Consider the following 14262-nt stretch of genomic DNA (forward strand, 5'->3'; position numbering starts at 1 on the left):
CTAAAATCGTGCAGTGAGTGAAAAATCGGGCTAAAATCGTGCAGTGTGAACTCGGCATAAGACTAAGACTAAGACTAAGACTAAACAATGAAAACTAGAACTGGCTCCGTAGAGTAGCTATCGCTAGGTGAGTGATATGCACTAAACAGTACTCGGCCGTTTGAAAGGGATCAGAGTGAGTGTTATATAGTGAATGTGTGATTGGTTACAGCTGTGTGCAATCAGTGCAGTGGATGATGGGATATGTAGTCCAGGATGACATGCAACAGTTTGTGTAGTGCGAGAGTCAATGTAATGGAAGGGTGACCTCTGGTGGTGAGTGAATTGAAAGTTCATAGACCGGATTCGTGACAATATCGTTCAAAGGTTTGTATGATTTTTTTTTTATGTTTTTGAAAGTCTCTCTTCAGTGTTTAAGTTCAGTTTAAGTTAACTATAATAACTCTCATAAAGTCTGCATGTTTTTCATCAAAAAATACAGTTTTCTTTTTTAATATCATTAAACAAGTCAGACAACTCTTTTGCCCCCCACATTTTAAATTAAGACCACAGGAAAAGGTTGGATTTACTGACTTTTCTCAGTATCTTGGTTATTCAGAGGAATCAAGGGTTGAATTATTGAACATATGTACATTAAGGATAGGTGGGAGGTGTGAAGATGCTAAATCTGGATTTAAAAAACAGTGAAACAACATGGTGCTGAACATAATCAACCCTTGCTCTGTGACGTGAAAATAACCATCTGTTACTTTATTTCAAGTCAACAAGTCCAAATATCTTGACATTAAATGTACAGAGACTAAGAGACTGGAAGAATATAAATGAATGATATGCTTGCAGCGCTTTTGATTTCTCTAGAAATAGGCAATATTCTGAGTGAGAAAGAATGTTCAAATATGAGTTCTACCAGAAATTGTTTGGATTGTGGAAAGTCTATATTAGATTAGATTATAGGCTGAGCAAGTTATTACATTCTGACAAATGATTACGAATACAAACATGTGTATCTATAAGGCCGCAACGGCTATTCTAAAACAGCAGGGCAATTCAGTTACAAGTGCGTTCATGTAACCGTGTAATAAACAAGACATATACTTTGTCTGTTTTGCCCCCTGCCAGCAAAAACACCTCCAATGAAGCCACAGCAGTGGTGTGTCGTCGCTGGATTGTTAGACGAATCATCGTTTTGAATGAATGATTCAATGACTCACTTATCACAAAGCAGCTGATGCACAGACTGACGAATGTTTAAAATGTATAACAACGTTTATAATATTTAAAATGTATAATAACTAGAATCTATATTTTAGTGTACAAAAAGTTGCCCTACTTGAAGAAACACCTTTCTTTGTATGCTGCACCATTCAGCTGCAACACCATGGTATATTACTCAGAGCAAAGACCTGAGTCCTTCCCAGAACGGATCTTTGATGGAGCTGACTCATCTGCAGACATTTGCTTTGAAAGTGATTCCAAGAAAACAGCCCAAAAACAGCACAGCACCTCCCTTTCAATGGCAGGCAGTGGAAACAAGATCAGGGTGTTTATACAAAGCAGAAGAACTATATATTATACACTATATTATATTTTTATATATTTTAATATGTAATTATTCCTGTGATGGCAAAGTTGAATTCTCAGCATCATTACTCCAGTATTCAGTGTCACATGTTCCTTTAGAATTCATTCTATGCTGTTACACAATTATTATCAATAATTAATAACGGTTCTTATTATTATCAGTGTTGAAAACCGTATATGCTGCTTAACCTTCTATGGTATGCATTATGTTCTAACCATGAAATCTTTTTTTAATGAGTTTTTAATTACATGAAATACAAATCAAAACAGATTTTTGAAAGAAATATTTTTTGGGGGGGGGGGGGGGGGGGTGTTCTTATGAAAACTCAGAGCAAAACTATGTTAGACAAAGTTAAATTGTGAATACAAATATAACATTTATTTAACAAAGATGCTACAAAACAATCCCCCTTGCGAAGAGATGTTTAGAAATTTGGTTAATAGAGCAATTTCTGGAGCACTTCAACAGGTGTCTTCCGTGTGAGGGTGACAATGGGAAAAAGAGTTCTGGATGGACATTCAAATGCCATGTGACTTAAAAACAGCACATCATTATCTACCTTAAAGCCTGCCCTTTTAATTCCCATAGTGCAGTATATTGTTTAGTTTTTTTCAGAATAACAAGGAAATGAGTAGAAATTAATTATTGCCATATGGCAACTCCGTACCATAGAGGATTAATGTTTTTGTGGAAACCATGATACATTTTTTCAGTGTATATTTGTCTACCTCTACCAAACTCATTTCAAGACTTTAGGCATAAACCTACAGATCAAAAAGTGTTTAAGATCATGAGAAACAACAGTTCAGTCAAGCACGTCCAAACTTTTCATGTCAACATTTCCGGTCTATGTGAACATAAAACCTTCTATTTTGGGAACGCACTTATAGTGCTCTCCAGAGATCTTTCCCATCCTTTTAGGGTGTTTAATGGCCTAACAGAAGAAACATGCTCATTCTGGTGCATTTTAATGTGCAGTCATCACCAGCAGGCCAGATTAGTTCTGCCGAGTGGACATAGCGCATGAATAATGTATGGCTGGAGGAACAGAAAGACAGAACGAGAGAGATTGCCCCGCTTATAGTGAAGAGAGTGCCTGGTCTGACAAAAGAATAAGGTCATGGAAAACAGCTGGCAGACCAAAGCAAAGTAAGTGACAGAAAGGCCACAAGTAAAAAAAAAAAAGATGCCTTCATATATTGGAAATGTAGGTTAGAAGTTCATCCAAAAGAAGAGGTCAAGATTTGCCAAGTTAAAACAGTCCAGTGTGCTCCTGCTGGCAGATGCTGTAACTGCACAAAAAAATTGAACTGAATTGAATTGAAAGCTATTAAAATGATCTGTGTATTCTGACAAAAACATTTTGGCAAGCATATGCATTCATAATACTATAGTATACTACACTCAAAAAATGAGTACATTTCATAAATAATTACAAAGTTACAAGTAACACACTGAATTAAAAGTGACATTTTGAAGTAGAAAGACTGAAATGGTAATTTCTTATAAAATATACTCCAATAATCTTTGTTTTACAACCTCAACAAATAATTTTTACATTGTTTACAATTAACACATACAACACTTAGTTCCAGTCATTAAACTGGAATTTTCACTGTTTGTATCCATTCCGCTTGCCTCTATTTTGCCTCTACTGGAGAGAAGCTCTACTGTTAGTGAGCTTCTCTGCAGGATACATGTTTGTGCCAGTAGGTGGCGACAAGTGACTGTGTTTGTGGATGAGTATGAGTATGGATGTTGCAGATCTGTTAGAGTGCTGAATTATTGCACTGGACATTGATGAATGCCACTGTCTGTGATGAACAAAGATATTGCACGCGCAAAAACAATGTGCTAATACCCATGGACATATAATACCCCCATGAAAAATGAAATGTCCAGTAGTGGAGAGCCTCCCATAGGCTTTCATAAAATTAAAAGACCATTGGGATTCCTCAGTCTCACTGTTCTGTTGAACAGAAACGGTTTCACTTTGATATATTATTACAAGACCAATCGTACAAATCTGGTTACACTGTATGCAATTTGGGATTACAGAGTGACTCAGCTAATGGATATTTTGTCAATGGCCAAAAGCCAGAAATAGAGTTCTTAAATTAATTTACTGTAGAGATTATTGATTTCTTACACTAAGATGTGTTAGGCTATACAATTAGTTCCAATCTGTTCCTTTTATTGTAGTTCATTTACATGATCTGATTAACTGGCCTCAATCTAGGTTAAATGCAACAAGGAGTCCAAGAAAGACTTGAAGTTCTGTAAAGGCTAAAATACACTACATGACTTTAGTCCAGATTTTTGCTTCGATTTGCAGTCTGGATGAGTGGATGTTAGATGCCAAAAGAGAGTCACTCTGCAGATTTTGGGGAGTATGAGTTGACAGATTTTCTAGTTTAAGACTATAATTCTATCCAGTTGGAAGATATCAAACATGTTTGATCATTTGAGCTGACTTTAAAACACTTATTGGCTATGTACACTGCAGCTAAATTTGCTAAACTTAAGCCTGTTCTCACAGTTCAGTATTTTACGGGAGTGACAACTGCATTCTACAACCGAATTGACTCCCGAAAAATTCAGGTAGTGACAACCACTTACAGAAGTTCTATGCAGTGTGTACAGAAATGAACTGAAATACTAGTTGCTAATGATATATTTAAACATATCAGAGTTGTGATTTATTTTTATTTTTTTGTAAGTGCGGTGAAAGAAATCACAAGGTACATTTTTACTCATTAGGGTTGCCAGATCTTGAATATAAGCCATATACCAAAATATAGTGATTTGCACCTTTCTACTTTATCAACTCCATAAATGGATCACTTTATGAACCCAGCCCAAGCAACAAGCCTAAAGACACTTAATAAGCATTGCCTATAATAAGGGGACATGGCAACCCTTCAAGAGCACTCTCTGAGACGTAGCTTTCCAGACATAAACAAAACACGATGGCTCTGTTGAAGGTGGTTTAGTTAAAATCACTGAACATAGTGAGTCTCTAGTCACTGTAATATTAAATGGCCTCTTTACCCTGCTAAGTTAAGGCTGCTCTGAGCCTGCTCAATATTCAGTGTGAGAAGCAATATATAAAAGCCAGACTAAATTATGGGCTATAGTATCCAATTAAACAGCTGACATTTTTGTGTAAATTTTTGGGTAAATTTGAGAAAAAAAATCTGGGCATCATACACTAAACCAGTTGTTCCCAACCCTGGTCCTGGAGGCACCCCAACACTGCACATTTTGCATGTCTCCTTTCTCTGACACACCAATTTCAGGTCTTGGAGTCTCTACTAATGAGCTGATGATCTGAATCAGGTGTGTTTGATTAAGGAGACATGCAAAACATGCAGTGTTGGGGTGCCTCCAGGACCAGGGTTGGGAACCACTGCACTAAACGATTGAGGATCACAGACTTTCAAACCTACCGAACACAACAAATTCATGCATGTGCCTCACGGCTAGCGACAAATATATGTGTTCTAAAATCCATTTAAAATCTAAAACATGTTTATAAATGTCAGAATATCTGGGCAAAATCATTTAGTGTATTCCAACCTTAGAAGAGTCCATTTCAAGAACAATTTCATAAAAATAATTTGCTTTGAATCTGACTAATCTAATCGTGTTATGTGTTTTGAATGATTTGCACCTGAAAGTGGTGACTGTTAAATCTTGAAGCAGAATTACGGTGATGCATTGCTGCAGCACACATATTATTTTTTCCACTCCATTATGTCGTTTTAACGACATCTTTTCTCGTAATAACGAGATGTTTTCTCGTTAAAACGACATCTTTTCTCGTTAAAACGAGATGTTTTCTCGTTAAAACGACATATTTTCTCGTAATAACGACATCTTTTCTCGTTAAAACGACATCTTTTCTCGTTAAAACGAGATGTTTTCTCGTTAAAACGACATATTTTCTCGTAATAACGACATCTTTTCTCGTTAAAACGACATCTTTTCTCGTTAAAACGAGATGTTTTCTCGTAATAACGAGATGTTTTCTCGTAATAACGAGATGTTTTCTCGTTATTATAGATAGGCTGTATGGTACATTATGTGAGCGAGCTGCACTGCACGCGCTGCTCTCGCCACAGTCTGACAGAAACCAGGATCTGCACGCTGCTGAAATGATTGAAATACACTGTTTTAAATGTATTTTAATGTAATGGTTTTAATGACGGTAATGCGTCACCGTACAGAATAGCGTTAGTGTAGTGCCATAAAAACAGAGTTCTCTCCATTGTTTGTTTAACCTCCGAGAACAGCATTTGTGTGCATATAGCACCGAAGACTAATGCAGAAACACTGGGCTATTTATAAGTTCATTAAACATGGCAATCTAAATAGCACACCAGTGGAGAACACCAGCATCCGTTTCAGCAGTTATCATTGTAACCAACTGCACACTTATTGTGATACAGTTTGCGTTTGCAATACATCTTCATAAGCCAAGAATAGTCCAGTGTGTCTGATGTTCTGCCTAATTTAATTAAAGACTATTAGAATGGCTTGACATTCTCAAATCAGTCTGAACATCATTGAAATGGTGCTCTACCCTGTATATTATATGACATTTATTATGCATAACACAAAAGGATGACATGACATGAATATTAAACAGTGTCTATGAATATCGTAATGTTTGACACATGTTGTCGGTTTATTAACTGAGGTGTAAATTATATTGAAATCTTTTTTAGACAGAAGTTGTTTGCAAGACTGTCTTCCTGGATCAATGATGCGACTGCCCTCTTGGTGACTGCAGGTAATAATGTGTTTTGCCTGTGTTCAAGTCAGAATATTGTGCTTTTGTATAAAATAACTACAGTATCAGTAGAAACATTACATTTTAGGTAGAAATTATGATTGGTTGTGTCTGTTAAGCATCACTACTCATTTAAACTCTGGATGCAAGCTATATTTTATTTATAGAACAAAGTATTTACTGGATGAAATGTTTGGCTGCCCTTAGTTTCTCTCCTCCTTCCTCTCTAGATATTTTGCCAAGTCAAACTGCAGATGGATTACACTCTTTCCTTTTAGTCAGCTCTTATACTATTTCCAACCAGCAGAAAAGTATAGGCCTACCTACTATTAATTATAAACTGCTCAGTAAAACAGTAGTTCATAAGCATAAATTGTATACTACTAAAAAGACAATAACACTAATAATAAACAATTTGCCAGTGAGGTAAGAAAAATAATTCAAGATCTGTTTTTGAAAACAATTATTGCTTGTAAAAGATTTACCCAAAAATGAGCATTTGCTGAAAATGTACTCACCTTTAGGCCACCCTGAGCACCCGGAGCAGTGGGCAGCCATTTTTGCTGCGGCAGGTACGGTTTCAAAAGTAGCACACTTAAAAACCCTCGCGAGGTAGCATTTCTGCACTGCGAGCTCACAGGACATTATCAGCGCGCATAAACGCTTTCAACACCACTTGTTAAGTCATGACCTTAGGAATAGGTTTTTATTTATTTATTTTATTCGATAATTAATCACTCACAAACAAAATACATCTTTGCTTTAGAATATAACAGGTAGGCCTATGAAACATAAGGAAGTCTATTCAGAGCCGTTGAGAGAGGTCTCCATCTACCGCAATCAAAGTCCCTTTCTTTTCTATAGTCTTTGTGTAACAATGAGGTTCGTGTAGGCAAGGTCGGATCCAATTGCAGACTTTTATTCAAACAGAGCGTAGTCAGACAGGCAAAGGTCATACACCAGCAAACAGTGTCCAGAGGGCAAGGCAAGAGAATAATCCAACACAGGCAATAGATAAAGGCAAGCAGTAAATGATCAGAGGCGAGATAAACAGGCTAGGGTCAGAACAACAAGACTAGGAAACAGGATACTAGGAAGCACTTGGTATGGCAGCTAGACTAATCAATACTGAGCACCTGGATGTGAGTGAGTGCAACTTTTATAGTGTCCGGGTCAGGGTGCGAACTACGGGGGAGCTTGGCTCCCCTTAATAAGACATGGGCTCCCCTGAAAATGTGATTTGTGAAATTTTGGGGGGTCTCAAAAAATATTGACAGTGTGTTATGAACACTGGTCCGGGTTATTGGAAACAGGTGAGGGTGTAATCAGAGGGGATCTTGGGAAATGGAGTCTAGGGTGAAAGTCTGAGTGGCGTGTGTGGCAACCTCTGGTGGAGAGCAGGGAATGGATCGTGACACTTTGCTGCAATGGACCAGGGGCCTGATGTATAAACGTTACGTAAGCTGACAGAAGTCCATCCATTTCTTTGTTGGAAACATGTCCATGTTCAGTGATGTCATTGTAAATAGGCCTAGCCTACTAATTTTTCCATGACCACGGAGGAGAATCGGAGATTGTGGGTCATATTCAGCGGACAGGCATGAACACTGTATTTTTTAAATATTTATTTCAACAAATGACAACCAAAACCAAATCCCTGGGAGCTTGTTAACAGTTTTGTAGCATTTTAAAATGCTGGCTTGATGTAGCCTACTTAGACAGTGAAATTCAGTATCTCACTGATGTATTCAGTATCATCTATCATATATCACTGTATATATGATTACAGTGATATATGTGTTCCTGTGGCGCAAAAGGTCATGGGTTCAATTCCCAGAGAACACACATACTGGTAAAACATGTTTAGCCTGAATGCACTGTAAGTCGCTTTGGATAAAAGCATCTGCTAAATGCAAAAATTATATTCAAAGACATGCAGATGAGCCCAGAATATGAACTCCACGGGTTTAATTACACGTTATAAGTGTTTTCCTCCCTTTAGAAAACCATAAAAAGAAAACGCTTAACATGGCTTGTGCACTGAACAGACATATTTTGGGCTCATCTGTTTTCCTACACATAGTATGCTTAAAGTGTGCAAAGAATGTGGTCTTTTAATATTGTTGTCTAGGTGCATTAAGCATTTTCTTTATATAAGAGGAAAACGCTTAACGTGTAAATAAACACGTTTCGTTCAGATTTTGGCCTCATATGCGTATCTGCACATAGTATGCTTTACAATTTTGTCTTTATCACTGTCTTGGTCCATTAAGCCACATTAAGCGTTATTCGTGTTGTATCTCTCTTCAAGTTCTGCTAATTCACAAGCCGAGTGAGGGTTATACTCGCAAAGGTAATGCTATTAAACCAAAGAAAATCAATACTTTCAAAAACACCCAGCAATGTGATTCTTTTATTGTGTGATAGGCAGTGGGTTTAATCAGTGACATTAGATTTATTATCCGGCGTCTTCTCATCATATCCACGACCTGCTTCCCTTTGTGTTTTTACACATAAAAAAAGGCAATAAACATATTATATTGTCCAGTTTTCTCTCGGAATGATGATCTGAGTTACTGTTGCAATTCTGATTGTCGGATGGCCATGGCTGCAAGGACTGATTGGCGCATGACCATTCCGCTTTCAATTGTGTTCTAAATAGCAAAACTCATGTTGTTGTTTTTTATACTTTTGTGCGAAGAATGATTGATGTGAACTTGACGTCACCTGATGGCTTTGGAACATAGACGGTGATGATAGACACAAGGACGCGCACGTCGATCAAACAGTCCATTAGCTGGTTTGAACAGGTCTGAACTTCAAATGTGATTTTTGCAGGATGGGGAGTTAAATGTTAGAATTGGATTGACTGCAAAGGATGCTGATGGATCTAAGTGAGAATGAAAAAAGTTTAATTAGGCAAGTAGTTTCCTGCTTACAATCCCTGCCGGTACCAAGACTCAAACCCACTAGCTTTGGATTCTAGTCTGACTCTCTAACCATTAGGCCACGACTGGCCCAAGCCACATGGCTCCATTAAACACTACGTGTTCGTCATAAACAAATTCATCATCGAGACGTTTTAAACTTCAAACCATTGCTTCTGGCTAAATAGGAGTCCTCTGTCCAGAAGGTTTACATTTTTGGGGGCAAACTTTTCCTTTAAGTAAATGTATTTAGTTTTTAAGATATTGCACTGGAAAACAAGACAAAATACTGATTAAGAAATTGATTTTCAAAGTGGATATATTTGAATGTCCATTATATACACTGCCATAATCACTCTTTTGCTCTGATTAACTAAAGCATGAACCTAAGTTTGAGAACAGATATTTTACACATGTAGATGAATTTGGGAATCAGTTTAGAGTAGACTTTGGCAGTATAGACCCATAATATATGTAAGGGATAATCAACGGCTAGCCGTGCATTAAAGGATTTTAAATGCACGACGTGGAGGCAAAGAACCATTCAAATTAAACATTTATGCAACCTGCCAGCCAATCAGAATCCAGTATTCAGACAGACCATGGAATAAATATTATGAGAGGTGTTCCTGTACAACTTTTATCAAAACCTGCAGGTAAACAGACACTGGTGACTGCATAAATAGACCTCTGATTGCACTCACTATGGTTACTGTATCCATGGAGACCACAAGGCCACCTCACATCATGGCAGTCTAACGAAACTCAGTATAAATCTATACAGTAAAGTCTGGCTTTGTTTGCATTTTGCATCAACAGACCATGACTAGTGTTTTCAAAATTAGACTGGCCATAAAATAAGCAGCAAATAAACATTTATCCCAATGAAAATTTAATTATAAAAAACATAAAAATGCAAATAAAAAATTAAAGAGACATAAATAATAACGGCAGGATCAAAGGTCCACTACACCTAAAGGTGCCATAACCAAAAACTTTCCTGTGATGGATTTTTAAACAGTGATGGAACAAGTGCAGGCTCGTATCTTAAAGTGTCCCATTCCACTTTTCACTGTTGAATATTAATTCATATAAACGTATATAATAATACAAACGTATTTCAAGTAACAATGTCTTGCCAAGGTTGAAAAAAGTGAAACAAACATACACAGTCTATAGCAAAATGCGTAAAACAGTCCGTTTAAGCTGGTATTTCAAAATGTACACAAATAAAGAAATTAAAAGATAGCTAAACTGCTATAAAAATATCCTGACAGCAAATTAACAGATATATATTGCTTTATAGCATGTAGTTTTAAATCAACTACAGACTACAGTCTGTATCACTAAGAAAATCTAACATTTTTCATAACAAGGCATAGTTTGCCTGATCCTTATGAACAGCATTTACAGACACAAATCAAATACAATAAATAAACCAACAACAACCAAAACTTTGGTACAACACAAGACATTATCACCCATCCAAATACTGCAGAATGCTTTTCATGTTTTAAAATCGTTAACCAGCACAAAAATTATATTTATTTGCAGTGAAGTGTTGCAGTGTAATGTCTTGCACGTCTACACACAAAAGAAAAAGCCATCTTATAAAACTTTAGATGTTTGAAAACATTGTTTCTATGAGACTGATGACACATATGGCACTGAGGACTCCACCATCGCCACAAACGAAAAGCCTAAGGACAGTCCTTTAACCATTTGCTAGAATTCTTCAGTGTAACGAGTAAAAAACACTGATGTAAAGTACATTTCAGTTATACAAGGTGTGAGAATTCATCCGCTGAACAGCAGTTCATCTTGTAGTCGTGCTTCAGGCAACCGTTACCACTTTGTCATAGTCATTAATGCTTTCTGTGTCTGACATGTTGGTTTCATCCTGGTTCTTGTTCTGACAGCACAAGGCAGCGAGGAAAAGGCCGGCTCCTCCCAGCAGCACGAAACTCCCGCTGAAGTAGAACGCCAGGTCATAGCAGTGCAACCAGTCGTAAATCCAGCCTGGAGTGAGAAACAAAACAAATGGTAGTCACTTACTAAATTGTACTGTATGTCGCTCCGCACAGTCCGCAGGTAAACATTCTGGATCCATACAATTCTGTCTGCACATTCAGAACTTAAGTGAGAATGCCATTTTATTTCTAATTCAATTCCTGAATTTGAATCGATATACTGTAGCAATCAGGATGTATACATACATTATAATATTATATCATATGCATATATACATTATATGCATTTGCATTTGAATTTATAGAAGTAGAATTAAATGGAATGAAATTCAAACAGCAACATTTGAATTGCTGTAAGTGTAGTTTTTAGTAATACAGTTCATTTTTTCGTCACAGTTCATGTTTGAAATGTCACCTGGGTCACTGAAAAATGCCAAAATAAAGAAAAGAATCTTTCAACAATCTAGTTTTTTAAATCTATAGAGTATAACTCTAACATTTCAAAAGATTCTGACAACTTTCAAGAGGATCTTCAAGGTGTGTTTTTTTTAATACTATTTCTATACTATTGAAGGTTCGGTTAAGATTTTGAATTAGATTTTATCGTTGTATTTTCTGTTTTCTATTTAAATTTTAATTAAAGTTTTATGATTTTTTTTTTATATGACTATGTAGTTTTTATTAAATGTTATTTATTAGATTCAGTTTATTTTAGTGTGTTAAACAACGAAAATTAGAAATGTTGCCTTGGAAACTAGCTGAAATAAATTATCTTAAATTTTTTTAATATTCTATTTTATATTCTAAGTTAATGTTTATTTTAGTAAAAAAAAAAAAAAAAAACTTTTTATGGATTTAGTTTTAGTTAACAATACCGGGAAAAACACATTATGTCCTAAAAAGGTCTAATTTATGTCAAAGTCTTCCAAATAAATGAATTCCAATTCAACATCCTGGGATTTGTGTCATCAATTCAAATTAATTGATTCATTGAAAATAATCAGATTTTTTAAATTATCATTTTTGCCAACCTCTATTCTGTACTAATTAATTTCGAACTAATGAAGTGAATTTTAAAGGCTTGTATAGAGCCCTAATCTAACAGATCTGAAATCAGCAACAGGTCAAAAAATTACCTGCGACTGGTGGTCCGAGCATTATACTAAATCCACCGAAGAACATCAAGATGCCATATGCCTCAGTCAGACGATCCATTCCCACAACCTTAGTAGTCATGTAAGGTATGACAGACCAGTTCCCAGAAAAAAAACCAAGCAGCGCTGAGATGACCTGCAGCTCAGCGTAGTTCCTGGTAACGGGGATTATGAGAAGAGCCACCCCTGTTCCCAGCAGGGTGAAGGCGTACAGAAAAATGCTGTTCATCCAGCGGATGTCCATCGTGACGCCCAGCAGCATCTTCCCCACTCCTGCAGCAATGGACATGATGGAGACCAGCGGGATGGTGCTGATGCCACTGATCAGACCCTCGCTCTGCGCCAAATCCTCCAGGAAGAGAAGAGGAGTGTACGCTCCCAAGCAATATGCGAACAAAGACACGCACGTAGCCAAGAAGACCCTGTTCTGAAGCAGTTCTGCCGTCGAGTGCAAGTATTCAGAGTACTCCTTCTGCTTCTTCTTCACGAGCCGCACCAACGCCATGTAACTCACGAGGCTCTTCTCATACGGTGGTGGAGGGTCTTTCGTTTCCCCTGTGATTAGTACGTTGACAGATTGATTTTTCTTGATTGGGTCCTCCACAACAGGGGCCATTTCCAGAACCTTCTCCTCTGCCTTCTCAGCCAGCGCTGCTCTTTGTTTCAGGTAGTAGGCCGGCAGGTGCAGGGGTCTCATAAGTCCAGCACAGGCGATGATGTTTAGTGCAAAACAGCCAATAAGCAAAAGGCAGCCGTCGAGTCCAAAGAGTGCCGTGAACTCATTCTGCACAGTAGCGTAGAGAAAACCTCCAATACTTGTACCTGAAAAAATGAGACGGTTAAGTATTACCAATATTGGGATTTAATTATTTTAGGTTTATGGAATGTCAATGTTATTCGTTGTAGGGTTGCACGATTAAGCAAAATAAAACCAAAATTGTCATATGGCTTAGTGTGATTACCAAATCACAAAGGCTGCAGTTTAATGGAATAAATATATGCACTACGTGTTTCAGAATGAAGCGCGGCACTGTTTTCTCACATGAGCAGCTCATTATCCGCCAGTGTTTTCAGCATCTCAGAGCAGCTCGGTTAGCAGTAAATGCTGTTCTGCACAAACTCCATTTCTGCATCTGCTCAGAGTTTGGGTCGCTTTAACATGTATTTGGGAACATAATACGCTCCAACTATCAACCATCTTCCCATACTTGTAATAAGAAGCGCTTGTCAACAAAAGAGAAGCTTTAAAGGGGTCATATGATGCTATTTCAAGTTTTTCTCTTTCTCTTTGGAGTGTTACAAGTTGATTGTGCATAGATAAGATCCCTGAAGTTGCAAAGACTAAAGTCTCAAAACCAAAGAGATATTCTTTATCAAAGTTAAGACTCTGCCACGCCCCCCTAAAACGGCTCGTTCTAACACGCCCCCACATATCTACCTCACTATGTGGAAATATTTGCATAATGCACCCAAATGTGCACGCAAAGAAAGAAGGCGTGGTTTCAGTAACCGCAGTTAGTGTTGAAGCAGCATGTCAGGGAGATGCTGTGTGTTTCAGTGCGAAAGCAAAAGCGCTTTATTTGGCCTTCCGAGAGTAGATGAATTTAGGAATCTTTAAGATTACTTGCAACAGAACAGCAATGCATTTTATGGATGACCATTTCGTGAACCTAGGAGAGGAGGTCATTCTGACTTTGCTTAGTTTAAGTATTTGCTATTGACTGTTCAAATGCGGAGTTTTGCGCATCGTGTGTGTGTGTGTGTGCGTGCACGCGCGCGCGTGTGTGTGGGAGAGAGTGAGAGAGAGAGAGAGAGAGAGAGAGAGAGAGAGCAC

At 37.5% G+C, this 14262-nt stretch overlaps 1 protein-coding gene across 1 annotated transcript in view; it reads right to left on the bottom strand.

Annotated features, from left to right (window-relative positions):
- Positions 1–10837: 10837 nt before the first annotated feature.
- LOC107596608 (monocarboxylate transporter 9-like) overlaps positions 10838–14262 on the bottom strand; it is a 7409-nt gene continuing 3984 nt past the window's right edge. The window contains exons 5-6 of the mRNA XM_016287364.1: positions 12411–13250; positions 10838–11323 (exon numbers count right to left, since the gene is read on the bottom strand). Coding sequence (XP_016142850.1) covers positions 11139–11323; positions 12411–13250 — 1025 coding nt within the window. The 3' untranslated portion in view covers positions 10838–11138. The remainder of the gene's footprint in view (positions 11324–12410; positions 13251–14262) is intronic.

This window comes from Sinocyclocheilus grahami, unplaced genomic scaffold (assembly GCF_001515645.1).
Source record: "Sinocyclocheilus grahami isolate Dianchi unplaced genomic scaffold, SAMN03320097.WGS_v1.1 scaffold221.1, whole genome shotgun sequence".
Lineage (NCBI taxonomy): Eukaryota > Metazoa > Chordata > Actinopteri > Cypriniformes > Cyprinidae > Sinocyclocheilus > Sinocyclocheilus grahami.